General features: G+C 52.4%; 1 protein-coding gene across 4 annotated transcripts; it reads right to left on the bottom strand.

Annotated features, from left to right (window-relative positions):
• Nucleotides 1–489: 489 nt before the first annotated feature.
• Nucleotides 490–19861, bottom strand: RSPH1 (radial spoke head component 1). 4 transcript variants are annotated; one of them, XM_019803010.2, is made up of 9 exons: nt 19704–19861; nt 17385–17498; nt 17175–17280; nt 11495–11585; nt 10866–11001; nt 6591–6662; nt 4377–4539; nt 3382–3537; nt 490–685 (listed from the first exon to the last, which is right to left on the bottom strand). In XM_019803010.2, exons 1-9 carry the CDS (start codon nt 19755–19757, stop codon nt 633–635), a joined length of 945 nt encoding a protein of 314 aa, XP_019658569.2. In that variant the 5' UTR covers nt 19758–19861; the 3' UTR covers nt 490–632. The 4 variants fall into 4 exon arrangements, with proteins under 4 accessions (XP_019658569.2, XP_019658570.2, XP_011227275.2 ...); XM_011228973.3 differs by lacking the exon at nt 490–685 and adding an exon at nt 693–1032; XM_019803009.2 differs by lacking the exons at nt 490–685; nt 19704–19861 and adding exons at nt 693–1032; nt 17637–18383.
• Nucleotides 19862–20162: the final 301 nt, after the last annotated feature.

The following is a 20162-nucleotide window of genomic DNA, read 5'->3' as shown; positions in this document are numbered from 1 at the left end:
GCCTTCGGCTCAGGGCATGATCCTGGAGTTCTGGGATCGAGCCCCACATCGGGCTTCTCCACTGGGAGCCTGCTTCTTCCTCTCCCACTCCCCCTGCTTGTGTTCCCTCTCTCGCTGGCTGTCTCTCTCTGTCAAATAAATAAATAAAATCTTATAAAAAAAAAAGAAAAGAAAAGAAATCAAGAGTCAGATGCTCAACCGACCAAGCCACCCGGGCGCCCAGCCCTAAGTCTATTTACCATGCTGTTTTGTGCACGTTGCACAGAGCATTACTTCCTAGGTGTCTTCCTGCTCTCTCAAGGGAGGTGGGAGAGAGAAGCTTTGTAAGTAGTGACTCTATGAGCACGGCCAGAAGGCCACCTCGACGAACCGTCTTCTGCGGAGTTAGGGGTGTGGGACCTTGTGCTTTATCCCAGGAGAAAACAGGGCAAAAGCACAGCCGAATAACCTAGAGACGTCCAGCTGAAAGAACTCGCAGAGGCTCGTCCATTAACAAAGGGTGAGGAAGAGATTTATTCATACTGTGCACTATTGGACAACGGCTAAGAAAGATTAATCATGGATTAGCATCAACCGGCCCAACAACAGAGCGGCTTTGCGGTACCATCTCCTACTCCTCTGCCCGCGTCATCTCACTCTGGGAGCTCTGACTGTTTGCTTTCCTCTTCTTCAAAACTAACAATCCCTGGGGGGAGAAAAGAAACATGAGTATATTTCACACTCATTTTTTCTATTTTGAAACGCTGTGTGCTAACAGATCTTTTGTAATGAATAATATAAATAGTAAGCATCTATTGGGCAAAAAAATACAATGCTGAACTTTATTTCATACAGATTGTGCAGTTTGTCTTCGGTGCCGGCGTTAGGAGTGAGTTGGACAGTTAGGTAGTCGGGGCCAGGTTCCCAGCAGGAAGATACGGAGTCAGGGCAGCTAAAAGAAAACCGCACTAGCATCCCCATTCTGCAGCTTAGACAGGACCACACCGACATTCTGCTTTTCAGCCTTTGCAGAAGTGACTTCTGCAAAATGTCCTAAAATGAGACCATTAACCACAAAGCATTTGTCAATATCACGGGTTAGGGGCAGTTAAGACATAAGCCCCCAGACGTCAGCAAAAAAACACCTTCAACACGTGGATGTGAACCTAGTAGGTAGACAGACACGTGACCAGAGCCCTGATTGGCACAACTCAGCACACCCTGATTGCTTAAGATAGTTCTGCAAAAGAGCTCATAAAAACCCCTAACCTTAGAAACCCCAAGGGTGACTCGCTCCGGCCCCCCTCCCTCTCCGGGAGCTTCCTACTCTTGCTCAATCAACTTTGCTTTGCTGCCCACCACCCTCCATCTGGTCTATCTTCATCCTCGAAGCAGTGTGACCGAGAACCGTGGGCACTAAGGGGACAAAAAATCCTGTAACACCAGCAATAAACTAAGCAAAAGGTAAATCCAAAGTCAATGCTGGGAATATTCCCGTAAGTGAGAGGGAGCTCAGTATATCTTTGCCTAATTACACTGCCCAAATACGACCAGCTTTGCAAACGTGAGGCCTCACTGCTTGGCCCTCGCATCAGTGAAAAGAAAGGCAAGGACTTGCTACATTCTGGTAAGATGCCACCTTGAAAGTTTCACGAAAGTTAGAGTTATTTTTTATCGTAAGTAAATTCTCACTGCTGGCGATGAAAAGAGATTAGTAGGCTGAACTGCAGACGTAATGCAGGAATCCTGCTACATCTTGAGTTTCTGTTACTGTCATGAAATGTTTGCTACTAGGCCCATTGTTTACTTTAGCCCATTTTTTGTTTAGGGCACTCTGACATTTTGGCATCTACCCTGGAAGGTGCTGGTAGCACTGTCCCTCCCCTCGCCCCGCTGGCCCACTCGCAGGAATACTTCTGATGCTGCCACACTTGCTCCCTGCACCTGCCCGTACACAGCAGTCAGCACCGGGAACTCGGCGGGCACACGGCGGCCACTCTGCAGGCATATGGCAGACACATGGCAGGCACATGGCAGGCATGTGGCGGGCACGTGGCGGGCACGTGGCGGGCACATGGCAGACACCTGGTGGTCGAGTCACCCATTGTCCACATACTTCCCGTCAGGGCCTCGGTGCCTCTCGGGCCGCGGGCTGGGCAAGTGTGGTGCTGCCGCCAAAGTGCTGGGGATCAGCCGCAGCCTCCCCGTAGGGAGCAGCCCTGTGCTGTTTAGACGCTCTGCAGATGCAGGCCTCCTCCGTCCTCACCAACTCAGGGCACTGGGGACAAACGCAGGAGGCAGGGGGTTCAAGCAGGAGGCCCCCCAGCTGCTGATGGGAATGTCCGGCCCCTGTGCTCTCAGCCACAGGCCACCCAGCCACCCGCCCAGCTTCTCTGGGGTGTCTCTGGGGTGTCTCTGGGGTGCTGTCACGGGGCAGTTCCACTCCCTTGCCAACAAAAGCCCGACTCTCGTGCGTCCAGTGCACTGACACGGACACCTGCTCCTTGGGAGCTCATTATCGCGGAGATTCTCTTCAAAAAAGGTATTTGCTCTTAATTCACAAGAGAGACAAACTAACCTGCGTGGGGTCCCCAGGCCACCAACCCCGTCCGGAGGCAGCTGTTCCCAGGCCGCGGCATCTCTCACCACGGAGACACCCGCCAAGCCAGACACGAGAAACGGCCCCAAGCAGAAAGCCCTCTCTGAACTTCCTGGGGGTACCCACAGTGCTTGGAAGATTTTCAAACATTCTAGCAACCTGAAGCCCCAGGCAGACCGAAGGTCGAATCCCCGGCCTGGGACCTGCAGATGCTGAAGCTTCTGGGTTAATGGTGCGTTCAAACCACTTTAAAAGGGCTGATTCCCAGCACCGCTGGCCCCTAATNTTCAAACATTCTAGCAACCTGAAGCCCCAGGCAGACCGAAGGTCGAATCCCCGGCCTGGGACCTGCAGATGCGGAAGCTTCTGGGTTAATGGTGCGTTCAAACCACTTTAAAAGGGCTGATTCCCAGCACCGCTGGCCCCTAATGTACTCCTGCGATTCGACCGCGGTAAAATCAGGTAAAAACAAAAACAAAAACAAAATGAAGCCGTGTTCTCAATCTCTAGCGAGACTCCACAGCCCGAGGCTGCTCTTTTGGTGAAAACAGAGATAATGAGCACGTGACAGAGAGCAGAGGCCACGCCGCCGGGCCACCGGCTGTCCCCGCCACAGTCAAGGGCTTTGTCGGAGTGCCTGAGAGCGCAACACCCCCACGGCCCTCTCACCCGGCCCAGGGATCTCATTCCCAGCCCAGGGATCTCATGCCCGGGGCGGCCCGCAGCGGCCAAGGTCAAAGACAGGAGAACCGAGAGCCCTCCCCAGCGTGGGCCGCCTCCTCCCTGGGCCCGAGTGCGCTCACCCGGGTCGATGGTGTCGTACCGGAACTCCTCTAGGCCATACTCTCTGCCCTCCTCCCTGCGGCCTCCGCCGTAGTCCTCCCCCAGCCTCATGGAGTCCATCTCCCCCTCGGAAGCATCTGCTGGAGACTGGCCCTCCTCCGAGAGCTCCCCGCCGCCTGAGATGAAGGCCGGGAACCACTGTCACGGACCCTGCAGCCCTGCGGCTCAGGCCGCGGCTTCCTCGCCTGTCAGCGCCCGCTCCCTCCTGCTGATAGGGCGCCCGCCACCCGCCCCGGGGACCCCCTCCCCTGCGTGAAGTCACCCAGTCCAGCCCAGATCTGGAGTGCCCGTCCCCCATCTCAGTGAGCGGTTCAGGTGGGCAGCTCTACGTCCCACTGAAAAGCCACACTCTGTTCCCCAGGGTTCCAGAGCCATAGGTGACAGTTTGGTAGAGTCAATGAGCTTTGCTCTCCAAAGGGAAAGGAATGCCCACAAGCAGAGACCAGAGGGTGGAGGCCTGACCCTGCCGCACTGGTGCTGTTTCCACCCCGGACCTCTCCAGCTATAGGAACCCCAGCACGTTAGCATTGTTTCACTTGGGCCAGGTTGAGTTGGCTTTCAATCCCTTGCAGGGCAAGGACTCCTTCCCAAGGCAACCTTCTCTGACAGCCCGTGGCGCCTTGGCCACTTCTCAGGAGGACCATTGGGATGCAGACGGACAGACGCTGCCACATCCTCTTCAGGAAGGACTTGTCACCTGGCAGCTCTCAGCCCTGGCCCGAGCTCACACCCACAGCCAGTCGCTGGCCAAGGGGGGTGGGCTTTTAGTGGCAAAGCTTCCCGTGGGACCAACCAGGGTGTCTGTCTAACCAGTCAGTCCCCCCTCTCCCTCCACCCCCAGGAGGACCCGACCCCCCGGCTCCCCCCGACATTATCCTGCACACGAAACAGGCCCAGAGTCCCAGGCCCACAAAGAGGAGGTGCCCAGTGCCGGCAGCCAAGAGGTGCCCCATACCCTCAGCTCCTGGAGCCTCTTCTGGGCCAGTCCCTTCCATAGGTGCCTGCTCCTCAGCCAGCATCGGGGTCCAGAGAGCCAGTTCTGTGATTTTGGTGGCTTTCCATTTTGGAACCACGGCCATCGTTGTCGTCTCCTCCTCCTCTTCCTCTTCTCCTCTTTCCTATTTTAAGTTTAAAAATGTAAGATTACCAGCACGTGTGTAGACTCGGTGTGGGATGTTTACCACGGGGGGGAACATGTGACCAGCGTGATAGCATGGCTCAGCGGTCAGCCCAGGTGTCAGCTGTCCCTGGTGTGATCCGCGCTCAAAGGCGGGTCTTGGAAGCAAGAGGACGAGGCACGGATGGACACCGCCACACGGCACCTCGCACTCCCGCTCCTGCCGTGAACGGCTTCCGGACTTGACATTCCCAGCCTTCTGGAGCAGTGAAGACGCGACCGAGACTGGGTGTGGCTTTCAGTTGCTCTGTCACATTTTCTGTATGTGTAATTAGCGAGCATCCCCGGGAGGAAAGGGCTGGAAGCATCCCAAGTCGACCACATAGCGTGGAAGGGCCTGAATACTAAAGCTCTAGAATCAAGGATTACGGGGAAATGAAACGCCATGAAAGCAGAGGGAGAGTTGATCATCTCTGTGTGCGGGATCTTTTGTAAGAGTGTGTGGTTCCGGCAATTCAGCAGCCGGCAGACGCCCACTGGGCAGAACATGCCAGCCTATTCCCCAGGTTTGTAACGGTCACAAATTTCCAAAGATCTGAATATCAGTCAATGTGGGAAACNTGATCATCTCTGTGTGCGGGATCTTTTGTAAGAGTGTGTGGTTCCGGCAATTCAGCAGCCGGCAGACGCCCAGTGGGCGGAACATGCCAGCCTAACGGTCACAAATTTCAAAAGATCTGAATATCAGTCAATGTGGGAAATGTCACTGTCACATAGAGGAGAATACATATGACAAAGAGTGACAGAGACCTATTACTCCCGCTGAGTCACTCAGAGCTAGATGGCTTGGTTTCCAAATTTCTGAGCTCCATCCCCCATGAAGGGTGACGCCAAAGCCCGGGGCCTGCACCGGAATCACCGGGCGGCTGTGAAAACCTGGGTCAGAGCTTCTGGTGACGCGGATGCCGCAGGCCCAGGACCGCACCGGGAACGGCCCCGGAGCACCTGTGGTCTCGCATGTCCCATGCACTGTGACACCCGGTTTCTCTGCTTCTCACAGCCCCCGTCACCGTCCCAGAAAGCACAAGTGCAGCCTTAGACCGAGGCCCTCGGGTTGCGCGCTCCCCCCAGGCGCCCTCCTGAGTAGCGGCAGTTCCGCGCGTATGGCAATATCCCCCCGTCGGTGTCAGGATGTCCCTTCTACCTTCTCCTCAGCTTCCTGAAATTTTGACTTCCAAGAACTTTTCCCGGAACAGACCCAAACTGCCCTCCCCTCCAATCACAGCAACTGCTCAGTCCCTCTCTGAGACTATAACGGCCAGATTTGGGGAGCGGTGGGAGCAGTGTGGAGAGTTGAGCCGACAGTCCCCTCAGGGGCCAGGAAGAGGTTCCCAGCCCCAGGGGAGCCCAGCAAGGACGCAGTCCGTCGCTGTCACAATCTAACGAGATAGCACTCAGCTCTGTGCGCTGCTCGTGACCACACCTGCTGAGGGCNTCAGCTCTGTGCGCTGCTCTTGACCACACCTGCTGAGGGTGCCGTGCAGACAGGCATGTGGGGAGCTGTAGCCCGCGGGGGGTGATGCGTCAGATTCCTCCACATGCGTCAGCTTCTGGGGGCCCCCCTCAATCAGACTGCACGTCCTGGGATCCAGGCACAAACGATGCTGGGGCTGGGGGTGGGCCTATTTTTAGCAACAAAATCAAGCACTGGACCACTTCAAATTGGGTGGTTAACTAGGAAACTGGCCCCTGCCATCCGTGGCAGCTGGTCCAAAGGGACGGTGAAGGCAAGCGGGGGGCCAGGGGACCGGTCACCATGAGCCCACGGGGGATTCTGGCCACTGCAGAGGGTGCAGACATTCACTCTACAGAACGAAGTCCCTTTGGCAGAGTGACACGAAGGAACAACAGGGGAGGGGAGCAGGAAAAGCGGGCGGAGGCGGGGCCTGGGCGTGGGGGTGGCCCTCCTTGTAACCTGATCGGATCCGTGGGCTCGAGACCCCCGGGCAGCTCTTTGGCGTACGGATAGTGGAAACCGTGCCACTCACTCACCACATCTGTTAAACGGTACTCCCCATGCTGTTCACATCCGATATCAAACACGTACTTTCCGGGGCCGATGGGCTACGGGCAAAGAGAGACCAAGAAGTGCTTCACTCTTAGCATTCAGCACCCGACGGAGCGCGCAAAATGCTGCGGAGGCGACGCCTCCAGAAAACAGGCCCAAAGTCAGGTAGCAGGACAGCCAGGGAGGGCTAAAGACCGCTTTTATGATCTCATGGCCAGCAGAATCGCCAGGGGCAGGGCCTGTTTGGTTTGTTATTTAAACCTTAGTTTTATCTTTATAAAAGTAATGTACTTATTATAAAGATTTCACTCGGTCCACACCCGCAGGCAAAGGACCTAGAGATAGAAGTGCTACCGATATTGTGACACGGTCTTGGGGCGCCTGGGGGCTCAGTCAGTCACGCCTCCGACTCTTGACTTCGGCTCAGATCCTGATCTCCGGGCTGTGAGGAGCCTGCATTGGGCTCCGCACTGGGCGTGGAGCCTGCTTAAAATTCTCTCTCCTGCTCCTTCTGCCCCTCCCCCTGCTGCTAAATAAATAAATAAACAAACAAATAAATAAATAAATAAATAAAATCTTTAAAAGCATATATTGTGACATAGTCTTTATAACCTATTCCATATTTCTGGTACATAGATTTTTCTAAATGAACGTTTGACCCTAATTACACACACTGACTCACACTCTACTGTTACTTAGAAATAGGGCGTAAACGAGCTCCCATATTTACAAATAGTTTTCCACAACGCCAGTTGTCGACCTGGTGTCTCCTTTCATTTAAGAATTAGAATCTATCGTACCCGTCTACTGCTGTGCCTATCTGGCATGCCGAGGCTGCCCTTTCCCAAAGACCACTGCACGAGACCCGTTCGGAGTCACATCGTACGTACACTCTTGATATTTTCCTCAGGGAAGTTTTCAGAGGTGGAATTTCTGGTACACACACACACACACACACACACACACACACACACACAGTGTGTGCATATATACTCACAAAATACATAGACACACCCGTTCTTTTATATATTAACCAGAATGAGGCTCCCCTAGCTCTCCCCACAACACTTCAGAGCCCCTTGTCTTCAAACCCTTGTTTTTCCTGGGCATTAATGTTTTGCTCTATCTTTACATTTTTTAAATATATTTTTTAAAAAACCCGGATTTCATCATAAAGTCACATTTCTAAGCTACTTAGTAGGGTTGAATTTTTTTAACACTTTGACCACTTAATCACATTGAGGCAAATGCTTTATATATTTATATTTCATGTTACAAATACCCTAACCCCATTGGTCATTTATTTCTTTTTTTTTTTTAAAGATTTTATATTTATTTATTTGACAGAGATAGAGACAGCCAGCGAGAGAGGGAACACAAGCAGGGGGAGTGGGAGAGGAAGAAGCAGGCTCATAGCAAAGGAGCCTGATGTGGGGCTCGATCCCAGAACACCGGGATCACACCCTGAGCCGAAGGCAGACACTTAACTGCTGTGCCACCCAGGCGCCCCAGTCATTTATTTCTTAAATTTTCTTTATAGCACATTCTAATCTGTAACCAATTATTTTTATCAAGCAAAATGTATTGGGTTTTCCTTTATATTTCTGTTTAGAAAGTCCTCTTTCCTCATTTCAAAGTTAATGAACATTTACCTATTTTTTTTCTGTCTGTGGTTTTGTTTACATTTAATCCTTTACTCCCTCTAGTGCGTGTCTTCATCTTGTGCTGGATGACAAACTGACTCTGTTTTCTCCCAGATGGTTATCAAGCTGTCTGAACACCGCTCCTTGACTTCTCCCCATCATATCCTCATTAATTTAAATGACGGCCTTTTTCAGGAGCTAAGTTGCCGTGGGCACTTGAATCTATTCCTAGACTTTCTCCATGGAGAAATACAGATCGATAAAGCAGATTAGAAAGTCTAGGGATGATTCAAGTGCATACGGTAATGCACGTATCAAAGCTTGAAAGTATGTTTTAATAACTTGTTGGCAAGGATATGAACAGGTCATTCTCTGAGGAAGAGAGTCAAACCGGTTGCAAGAGTGTGTAAAGATGCTGGACTTCACTAGGAAGCGGGGAAATGCATGTTAAAACAGCAAGACATTTTTTATACATCAGATTTACAAAAACATTAAAGGCTGATGACAGCCAATGCCGGAGAATATGTGGTGGAGGCTCTGAGAGTCTAGTCACCAGAGCAGAGACTGGCACGGCTCTTCAGGGCACCTGGCAATATCAACCATGATTCGAAATGTCAGTATTTATAGACTCAGCAATGGCTGCATCTAACCTGCGTAAATATTCCCAAATGCGCAAAAAAAGATAGACAGCTCTGCGTGTATTTTCGTGTCCTGATGTCATGCGACCCTATTTATACAGTGACAGCCCCCGTGCTGTATGCGGACGTGTGCATACGTGCTGCACAGAAAGACGTGTGGAGGGTCGCACGCCAGGGGGAGAGGGGAGGGCAGTGGAGGGCCGGGCACCTGGGGGCTTTACAGCTGGAATGGACAGCTGACCCTTGAACAATGCGGGTCTGAACTGCACGGGTCCACCTACGCGCAGATTTTTCAATAAATATAGAGCAGCGCTACAAATGCGTTCTCTCTTCCTCATGACGTTCTTCATAACATTTCCTTTGTGCCAGCGCACTGTATTATGAGATGCTGTACACGACACAGGCACAAAGCATGTGGCTTCCCTCACTAAGAACACGGCATGTCACACCTGGAGCGTACAACGTATGTGTGAGCCACTGTTTATGTTGTCAGTAAGGCTTCCGGTCAACAGTGGGCTATTAGCAATTAAGTTGTTTGGGAGAAGTCAAAGTTCTTTGTGGATCTTTGTGCACAGGGTCAGGGGTCAGGGCCCCTGACCCCCGCGTCGTTCAAGGGTCCACTGTACGTGTGTGCTATCTGCGTAAGTTTCACTAGCAGCACAAAGCTCTTGTTTTCCAGATTAATCCAGGCTCAGCTACATTCATTGATTCTTCCCGATTAACCTCGGTCAAATTCTCTCCCTCCACACAGCTCCCCCTGCCAAAGAATATCTCACGAGAATTTTGCTGGGAATTACATATGCAACATACAGATTTGGGGAGAATGTGCTGCTTTACAAAGACTTATTAAAAGTAGAATCCGTAATTAGGGATTACGGATCCATAATTTTGTATAAATGAAAACAGAGTTTTAAGAGAGTCTGAGATGACTTCATTAAATTGGTTCAATATTCTTATGTCCACTTTCTTTTTTTAAAAAAAGATTTATTTGGGGCGCCTGGTTGGCTCAGTCGGTAAGCGTCTGCCTTCGGCTCAGGGCGTGATCCCAGAGTCCTGGGATCGAGCCCCACATCAGGCTCCTCCGCTGGGAGCCTGCTTCTTCCTCTCCCCGTCCTCCTGCCCGTGTTCCCTCTCTCGCTGGCTGTCTCTCTCTGTCAAATAAATAAATAAAATCTTAAAAAAAAAGATTATTTGAGAGAGAGCAGGGGGAGGGGAAGAGGGAGAGGGAGAGAGAATCCTCAAGCAGACGCCCCCCTGAGCACAGAGCCCGCTGTGGGGCTCATTCTCATGACCCTGAAATCATGACCTGAGCTGAAACCAAGAGTCAGATGCTCAACTGACTGTGCCACCCAGGCGCCTCCCTCTGTGTCAACTTCTAGCACCTTTAATTTGGTCGGCAAACTCTTCAGGGAAAGTTTCTGGCCAAGGCCGGCTCGAAGCACGAGGAAGGCCGGCGTGCTGGCGGCTGAATCACGCAGGGCTCCTCTGTACCCAGCAGGGCTTGGCACAGCCACAGAGCCCTCCACAGAGAAGGGATCAATTGTGAGCCCTGCGGACCAGATGCCTTCACACCCAAGTTCACCTCCGGGGTGAGTGGGCTAGCCTCAGCAAGGAAGAAGCCTCCCCAGGGCTCCAGCCCCGTGCCTCCCAGGGAAAAGAAAGTCCAAACACCCACATGCTCAACCACGTCTGGCCCACCCGTGATGAGCAGCATGTAGGAGAGGCAGGACGCCCCTGTGTTGTAACAATGGGCTGGATCGCTGCCCAGGGACAGTGGGGATTTCCGTGAGATGCAGACAGAAGAACCGAATGCCCTCCGCTCTGCCCTCTGTGGGCATCAGAGGCTCGGGGACAGGCACGGCTGCCCACTTTCTGTATCTGGAGGGGGTGGGAGGATTCGCTGAGTGTTTAGGATTCTTCGTTCACATATTTACATAGACTGGGGGAGGAGAGTGCATATCGTTTCCCACCGACTTACATTTTTGTTCAAGAACTTGCCCTGGTACCTGTGGTTCAGGTGAATGAGCTCAGCTGCACCCTCCTGCTGTCCGTTCACCCAGGTACCTACGTATTTACTGCCCGTCTCTGCATAGAAATAGGTGCCTTGCCCGTGCCTGATTAAGACAGAGAGAAAATGCATTTTCTTCCGACACAGTGGAAAACCTTCCAGATTTATAAGACAGACATTTAAATTGACGGTGGCCTATACTTGGCTTCTCTCTCTGTGCCCCATCAAAGTGCGCTCCCGCTCTGTGTGCCCACACACAGGAGGGACACAACCTGCTGGACAGAGACGCCCTTCCGGCGTATCAGCCAGTTCCTCGGGAGAGAGGCGGTGCTCCTGGGAGCTGTGGCTCTGTCCCCAGGGGCTTCCTCCAAGGCCTCCTTGCCCTGGGGGCTCATGAATGAAGGACCACATATTCTTCCCGCGAGTCCGCACCTGCCCAGTAATGTCACATCTGGTATGCCCACCTTAAAGCCGTGAAGGGTTTGGACTGCCTGGCAGAATTGGCTAATGGGCTTTTGTCATGATTCTGCTCCCTAGTAAAACATCGTCATAGTCTCATTACATAAATAAGTCTACAGAACAGAAGAGAGAACACAAACCTTTGGTGAGCAAACCACTCCCCAGTGTAGGTGTCGTTATTGACGTAGTAGTAAACACCGTAGCCGTGCCTTTGGTCATCCGCCCACTCCCCTGGAAGGGACGACACAAAAGCAGGCCCGGGTGAGAAGGGAGAGATGGCCTTCCCCTGCTGTCTCCTGCCTCTGTGACTTCCCCCTGTCCTCCTGCCCCTCTGGCTGGATGGCTTGGCGTGGGGAGGGGGGCTGGTTAAGGGAAGCTGAGTCAGGGGCTCCCTGGATGCAGGTCTGGGCAGGTGCATGCATGGGGGCCGCAGTCACCTGTGTGTGCCAACAGCAGGTAACCCAGCCGGTCAGTGGCAGAGCGAGGATTTGCACCCGGGCTTTGTCTGCCCAGCAGTCCCTGCACACACTCCTTCTGCCTACATGTGTTTAGCGATCCAGCAACAACACCAAGGCTTGATGATCTCTCCTCGGCCTCTTGCCAGCCACTCACCCTACTTCCCACCTCATCACCGGGCTCCGACACACCTTTCCAGCCCGGGCGCCCGGGGTGCCCCGCCTGCACACCAGCTCCGTGCGCGTGTACGCCGCACCGTCCCCAGCCACTGCCTCTGCTTGGACCCTTCCCTCACTAACTGTCCCTGCCTCCTCACCTACGTGCTGGTTCCCGCAGTCGCCTGCTGACTTGCTGAGAGATACCGGAACTGGCAAAGATATCATCAAATTCCCAACACCACTACCACAGTGAAACAGCAAACCAGTCAGGGACTGTAGTCGATCCTTGAAGTTGGATGCCTGCACCAGGAGACTTACGACACCCTCCCATCTTACAGCACACATAGCAAAGAAACTTCATAGAAGTTTCTGAGGTTGACACCGCTCCGAAAATCACACGTGGCATTGCTAGAACAAGTTGTTACTCTGAATGACACTTTCCTAGACTATGAATAATTTTTAAAAATGAATTTTGATCAATTTTTGATCCAAGACAAAAGACAGCATTCTCTATTTTCTCTGCAGAAAGGGATATTACAAAATTGTTTTCGGACATCCCATTATTAACTAGAAAGGTAAGGGAAAGCTGTGCGGCAGGCACGTCAGACATGAATTTTTATTTATTTATTTTTTAAGATTATATTTATTTATTTGACAGAGAAAGAGACAGCCAGTGAGAGAGGGAACACAAGCAGGGGGAGTGGGAGACGGAGAAGCAGGCTTCCCAACAGAGGAGCCTGATGTGGGGCTCGATCTCAGGACCCTGGGATCATGACCTGAGCTGAAGGCAGACGCTTAACGACTGAGCCACCCAGGCACCCCAGACATGAATTTTTAAACATCCTGGGATTTTGTAATGTTCGTAGTATTTTAAAATTGTTTTTATTTATTTCGATTTTTATTACAAATAAACATTCACATTTATGCCAATCTTATATTCTTTTTCTTAAAGAGAGCCCCCCCCAAACTTGCATACGCTTCTGGCTTACAGGAAACCTGGATCCTCTACCACGTGAATAGAAAGAACACACAGCGCCCAGAACATGTGCATCAACCCAGAAATATGTGTTTATGTGAGCGAGCCCCACGTTCATCGACAACACAAATCCACAAAAGCGCCAGTCCCCACGGTTTCCATATCAGCCCCACAAGGTCGCGAGTGCTCCGTGAGACAGACAGGCAGCGCTTCCAGGAGCAGAGCCGCCCCGGGAGAGCTGGCCCTCGCCCAGGCGGGGAACAGACATGCAGCAGCCGAGAGCTGCGCGTTCGGGGAGCAGCTAACAGCCCAGAGAGGAGGAGGTAGGAACCGGTACCGGCGAAGGAAGAGGCGTGATGTGCGTCAGCAGTGGCAGGAGCAAGGGTGACAGAGAACCCCCAAACTGCAATAACTCAGCAAACACAGGGGTCTGAACCTAAAGTTGCCCTGAGGCTAGAGAGAGGGTGCAGAAGTCCTGGAGGACTTGGTTTTTAAGGGGCAGTGGTGTCCTGGTAAATTGCCTGCTTGAAAGAAGGAGGACGAGGAGGAGGAGGGCAGATGCGTAGCAGGGCCAGTTTCTGTGGTGTAAATATTCCCACTGCGGCCAAGGTTGAGCTGCTCGGGGCTGGGGACAAGCAGCCCAGAGCTGGCTTGTGTGAGCTCTCAGGAGTGGAACAGGCGGGGCCCCAGGGGCCAAGACGTCCCTTGGTTTCTTCCCAAAAAAGACCATGACAAAACGATTCCATCCGCTTCTTTTGGCCATGAGAGCTGGTGTCCAGGGCAGCGTGGCAAGAAAAATGTAGTGAGTATTGTGAAAAAAATGTTCAAGAAAAAAATAAAATTGCAGGGGCACCTGGATGGCTCAGTGAGTTGAGCATCTGACTCTTGATTTTGGCTCAGGTCATGATCTCAGGGTCGTGGGATTGAGCCCCATGTCCAATGGGCTCCATGCTCAGTGGGGAGTCTGCTTGAGATTCTCTCTCCCTCTCCCTTTGTCTTTCCCCCCATGTTCTCTCTGTTTCTCTCTCACACAAATAAACCTAAAAAAGGAAAGAAGGAAGGAAGGAAGGAAGGAAGGAAGGAAGGAAGGAAGGAAGGAAGGAAGGAAGGGAAAGGGGCGCCTGGGTGGCACAGTCAATGAAGCATCTGCCTTCAGTTCAGGTCATGGTCTGGGGGTCCTGGGATTGAGTCCCCCATCAGGCTCCCTCCTCATTGTGGAATCTGCTTCTCCCTCTCCTTCTTCCCCTTCCCCTGCTTGTGCTCTCTCTCTCTCTATCAAATAAATAAAATCTAAGAAAGAAAGAAAGAAAGAAAGAAAGAAAGAAAGAAAGAAAGAAAAAGAAAGAAAGAAAGAAAGAAAGAAAGAAAGAAAGAAAGAGAAAGAAAGAAAGAAAGAAAGAAAGAAAGAAAGAAAGAAAGAAAGAAAGGAAGGAAAGAAATTAAATTGCAAAAGGCACCGAATTTCAAGCCAGTTCGGAAACTTTTTTACAAGTCCCGGTTTACCCAGCAAGCAACCTGTGAGAGGTCCTGCCCAGCAGATGGTAACGGGCGGCAGGAAAGGGAGCAGTGAGGGAGCTAAGCGAGGAAAGGTGGCCTCCAGGAGCAGGTCTTTAACAGCCACGAGGCAGGTTCCCCTTTTTACAGAGCATGCCGTTGAGAAACTGTATTACTGTTGCGTTAAATGTGCACTGTGTTTTAAAGTCTTTCTACCCCCAATCCTATACTTTCTTATCATTCTCAATCCTGTCAACGGAGTGTTTTTCAGCTACATTTCTGTTCAGGAGAAATCCCCACGGTTGTTGGCTGGTGGTCTGGGTTGGTTTTCCTCCAGGAGAGCACAGTCCCCTTACAAAGCTCTCCACATGCGTCCACCCTGCCACCGTCCCCAGGCTTCCATGCTCCCAGGTCTGGAGCTCTGGGGGTTAAAGACCATTTAAAATGACATGCCCTGGGGTGCCTGGGTGGCTCAGTCAGTTAAGTGTCTGATTCTTGATTTCAGCTCTGGGCATGATCTCAGGGTCGTGAGATCAGGCCCCGAGGGAGGCTCTGCACTGGGTTCGGAGTCTGCTTGGGATTCTCTCTCCCCCTCCCTCTCCCTCTGCCTCCTCACCCCTGCTTGTGTGCATGCATTCTCTCTCAAATAAGTAAGTAAATAAATAAATAAATGAAATCTTTTTAAAAAATAAAATAAAACAATAATAAAATGAAATGCCCGTCCAGGAAGCTCTTCCCACCTAAAATGCGGGTTAGTCACTGTCTGTCCTGCTGGACCCCTCCGCTGCTCAACGGAAGAGCAGGGCACTGACATTGGTGGGGATCACTCTGGTGGTGGTTCCTGCCAGCTAGGGTCTTTGCACTGGCCACCTCCTTAGGGATGTGTAATAACCGAAACTCTTTTTAACAGGGACAGCACCCGAAAACCAGAGAGATCATGCACATTGCCCAAGGCCACACAGCAGGACCCTCCATCCTCATACTTCCCCATACCTCACATTCTGTAAGGTGGTCCAAACACCTCTCCAAAGTCTGGCACCCACTTACCCCTCCAACCTCATCCCCTGGTCTGCCAAGCACCCCTGCCTCCCTGCCTCTGCTCAAGTGGCCCCCAAACCAGGAGTGTCCACTCATTCGTGGGCTCCCCACCAGGCTCAGCTGGGAGAGCAGTGATGTGGCCCACACCGCGGGCCGAGGCTGAGCACGCTCGCCGACCAGCAGGAAACCTCTCTGCGTCCCTCAGGAGGACAGTCGGCCAACACACAGTTTTGTCAGCCTTGTGTTGTTAACTTAGACTTTGTAACTGGAAGGCTGTCCGCTTACTGAGCTAAAATTAACATCGCAGCTTCTGACCTCAAAGAAGGAATCTCTGAGCAGCGACTGCACATGGCACCCTTTAAGGTACAAAGCCACATGGGGACACAAAAACTCACGGCTCTTTCCAAAGACTTTTACATGTTAGCTGACCTTCACGTTAAAAACTCCTTCAGTCCCTTATTCTGAGCATCTTTTTCATATATTTACACGTTGTTCATCTTGTATGAACATCTACTCTAAAATAGAACACGACAACAATGGGATTAGGTTCATAACAGTCTGGGAGGAATTAAATCAAACCCTAAATTAAATTGTTTAAAGTTGATTTAAAAAGCAGATGGTGCTCCTTCTGGAATAAGCCCTCTAAGAAATGTGAAACAGAGCAGAAATTCCCTCTCTAACAGGACCAGCATCGGCACCCCTCCCCTGACTCTCAGACATTGGCAGAGCCTCTGGTTTAGAACTCCTTGGTTCCACTTTCACTCAGCAACAAGGGAGCTCTGGCTTGCACCGAAGGACACGTCCTCAGCGGGAGGCGATGCTACCACGTCCCCGCCCGGCTGACACGTACTGGGCGCTCGCCAACCGTAAGGAATGGTTCTGAGTGTTCAGTCCTCACGCTGCAGACCAGAGAGCTGGGACAGCGAGTAGTGAGGCTCCCTACACGAGGTCACACCTCTGGTCACCACAGCTCCAGGGTTGTGGGAAATCTGATGAAAACTGGATAAATGTCTCCCAGAAAGAGTCCAGGACACAGAATTCTGTGTGGTTTCTGAGGGCTCACACTCCCGCCCCACTTGTCGCTCTTCCCAGATCCATCCCTCATTGGGATCAGCCCAACACGGCAGTCACACTGGGTGACGATGGTGTGTGGGGGCAGCAGGGGGGCTCTCGGAAATAAGGGAACAAGCATCTTCCTGACACATAGCACTGGCAGGTAAGAAATCAGGGCAGACACAAGAATGCCAGCTTAACGAGGCAGAGCGCCTCCCAGACCGGAACCCTTCAACCAAGGAGCCACCAGGTGGAAAGAAACCGCTTGTTCATCAGAACAGTGATTGGGCAGAAAGAGAAAGAGCAAAATCGACTTCAAGGAGATGAATGCTACAGAGCGTCTGACATCATGGGTCCAGACTCCGTGAGGCTCTGTGCTCCCCCAGTGCCTCCCTTGCTTCTGCTGCTCAGCATACGGGCTCACAAGCTGCGCTGGCTGCAGGGACACTCAGATTCCCCACAGGGGCCAATTCGTTCATTACAAGGCTTTCTGGTTTCTGTGTCAACCCTGTGAGCTTGTGTTTGTTGAGTGACTGACTGATCTGGAGAACGTGACGCTCTCTCATACAGCCCAGCATCCAGACACGTCCAATCCCCAAACCAGAGCTCGACAACACAAAAATCTGTTTTGTGAGCACATTTTACCTTCATATCTTGATCCATCTGGGTATATAAAAGTGCCGTGACCATGCTTTTTATTTTTAACGTATTCTCCAATGTACCGAGCACCGTTTTTAAATTTGTAGATCCCCTGAAACACATGGATTATGTATAATTCATATCATCCCTGAATTCAGGGCTCACCACTAGAACATTAACTGGCAAAAACTACCCACTGAAGGCACCTGTTCTGACCTGGCCATGTCTTTTCCCGTGTTCGTAGTTCCCTTCATACGTGTCCCCATTGGGCAGTCTTGCTTTCCCGTGTCCATGCCGTTCACCCACCTCATTCCGCTCCCCGTCGTATTCCTGCACAGAAGACACAGGGGTAGTTACAGCTACCACGTATTAATCATTAAGGATGCGTTGAGCATTTCTATAAATAGTATTTCATGGAATCCTTCCCAATTCTTAGCCCCATCTTACAGGTGGGGTAGGTGACCACACCTGGGGGATGTGAAGCATTGGTCCAAGGTGACATCCCTAGTCCCTGTCACTGGTGGGAGCCTCACTCACTCTCTCCAACATCTGAGCTTGCCATGTGTCATGATAATCCTTTAACTGTAAACAAAATCAACAAATCGTGGAAAATGCCAGGTATTCCGAATTGTGCTCTTTACGGGAACATGTGTGAAGTAAGAGATGCTGGTGGGATAGCCCTCAAGCCACACAAATACCTCCCCGTTGCTTCCTCCAATAATCCAGGACTTAAAATGCAAAAAACCACCTCTTCCTTCAAGGATCCCTGGGTGTCTGTGGCCTCACGCCAGCTTCCACACTTAGGAGGCGCCAGTGGGAGGGGAAGCCACACGGGGGAGCTGAGGAGTAATGGGGCTCGGTTGTCACAAGAGGCCCTAACTCCACTTAGTTAATCTCCTTATCAAGTTTAGACTCCTTATCAAGAGACTTGAGTTTCAAACACTCATAGACTAAGACAGAAATAATTATGTATCTTAAAAGTAAATCAATAAAAAAAACCTAACACAGGCTTGTAATTCACCTATTTTCTCCTACCCTTCATAAAAGAAACACTTCTCAAGCATCTAATCGTAAGTGCAGAGCAGACATAATACACAATGGAAGAGCCAAGGCACAGAGTAATGATAGGACGTGGAGTGGTATCTGCAAAGATTGCAGCACCAGCTCAGACACGCTACCAGGGCTTCAGAAACAAACACTGCTGCGGTCTGCCCTTGCCTAGCACGATGCAGCTCAAAATCCTTGTTCAGAACAGAAGGCAGAAATGTGTGACCTTACAGATTTGTTTCAGGGTTAGTCCAAATCAAAATGTACAAAAGCTCCCCCCCCCTCCCGCTCAGAAGACCTCCCAGTGCACCCCATACTGAACCACTGGAGTGACTGGATAGGAGCGGAACTCTTTAAAATGCCCCCAGCTGTGATTTAAAGCTAAAATTATGGGCACAAAAGAGTTACAAATCACTAGGGCTACAAGAGGAGACAAACTCCAAGTCTTACTGGGCAAATGCTGTGGATTGGGTTCCCCCAGAAACAGACTGAGCAAGTGATTTTTTGAAACTGCTCCCTGAGAAATCAATAAAGGGGACGGGGAAACAGACATGAAAGAGGAGCAGGGGGCGTCAGGAGATGTCCCAGAGCGGGCCTCGCTGCACGGGGGGTTCTGGGGTGTACATCACTGCAGTCCGTCCTGCTTTTTAGCACTAGCTGCTGCTCTCCGGAGAGCACGTGGGTCCCCGGCTTCCGGGTCCCCGGCTTCCGGCTCTCCACTTCGTAGAGGTGCTCGTCTGGAGCAGTAACCGGGACAGAAGCCGGGAGATGGGTGCACAGAGCTGGCAAAATGTCTGAGCAGGCACCCATGTATCCCAGCGGAGGTCACAGATTTTTCAGTTAATTCGGAGGCTATCTCAACTCTGTACCCCGAACACACACACCCACGGGTGGAGTTCCCTCCTGCCAGCCGGGAAATGGCCACCCTCTGGGGCCCAGCGGTCGATCTGTGGACATATATATACGCCCACACGGCGCCCAGCTCACACCGCTGGGTGCGGCGCACCCGCACCGCCTCTCTGCTGCCGAAACCAGGGGATGATTCCAACGATTGGGTCAGCTCCCGCAAGACTGAAGAAAACACATGGGATTCCAGGTCTCTAGGGCAGAATCTTCTCAGCTTCTCTTGAAGGCTGCCACGAAGCAGCTTTCCTCCATCCACCGTGATCCATTAGAGAAGGACGGCAGGGCGGGTGCCCCAGCAACCACGGAGAGCGCCGGGATGGAGACTGGCAGCAGGGAGGAGATGCTTCCGAAGGCTTTGACTCCGAAATCTTTGCCTTTAATGGGAGGCGGGAGGCGGGAGGCGGGATGCGGAGGGGGGAGGTGAAGGAGACGGCGAGGGGGGATGTGGCATGAAGACGTCAGCGTTTCACCTTTCACCGCCAACTTCCAGGACGCGGCGCCGCTGTGGCGCGCGGTCCCCGGTCCCTGGCTGGTCTCCGGGGGAGCGCCCGGGAAGCCCTCCCCCTCACCCCGAGCTCTCACCCCAAGATCATTCTCTCCCTCCTCCTCCAGCTCCTCCGAGCCCAGGTCCGACATGGCCTCGCCCCGGTCTCGGTCCTCGCAGCCACCAGCGCGTCTCTAGTCGGTAGGTCCCCGCCGCCCGCACCGCCGCGTCCGCCGTCGCCATGGAGACATGGCCTGCCCCGCCTTCTTCCCNCTGCCCCGCCTTCTCCCCCCCCCCCCGCCCCGGGCTCTGGAGGAGGGGTGGGGAGGCGCCGGGCGGAGCCACTGGCAGCGTTCGGGTGCTGTCATAGCAACGGGAAGGGGCGCCCCGGCCTATCGCAGCCCGGGAAGAGAGGGGGCGTGGCCTGGGGCACGAAGGGGCGGGGTGGAAAGGCACGGGGCGGAGCCACTGGAAGGTTTCGGTGATGTCATAGGAACGGTAGGGGTACCTAGACCAATCGCCGCCCCGGAAGAGGGAGGGGGCGGGAGTTGGGATGA

This window comes from Ailuropoda melanoleuca, chromosome 1 (assembly GCF_002007445.2).
Source record: "Ailuropoda melanoleuca isolate Jingjing chromosome 1, ASM200744v2, whole genome shotgun sequence".
In the NCBI taxonomy this organism is placed as follows: domain Eukaryota; kingdom Metazoa; phylum Chordata; class Mammalia; order Carnivora; family Ursidae; genus Ailuropoda; species Ailuropoda melanoleuca.
This window is presented reverse-complemented; position numbering and strand designations above follow the sequence as displayed.

What these genes read in the sequence shown, in the direction of transcription:
- RSPH1 (XM_011228973.3), bottom strand. Translation starts at nt 19,757, where the DNA reads ATGTCGGACCTGGGCTCGGAGGAGCTGGAGGAGGAGGGAGAGAATGAT. An exon ending in ACGGGAAAAGACATGGCCAG is followed by an intron (nt 17,281 to 17,384) that starts GTCAGAACAGGT and finishes CATGTGTTTCAG; the next exon opens with GGGATCTACAAATTTAAAAA. An exon ending in GAGTGGTTTGCTCACCAAAG is followed by an intron (nt 11,002 to 11,494) that starts GTTTGTGTTCTC and finishes TGTCTTAATCAG; the next exon opens with GCACGGGCAAGGCACCTATT.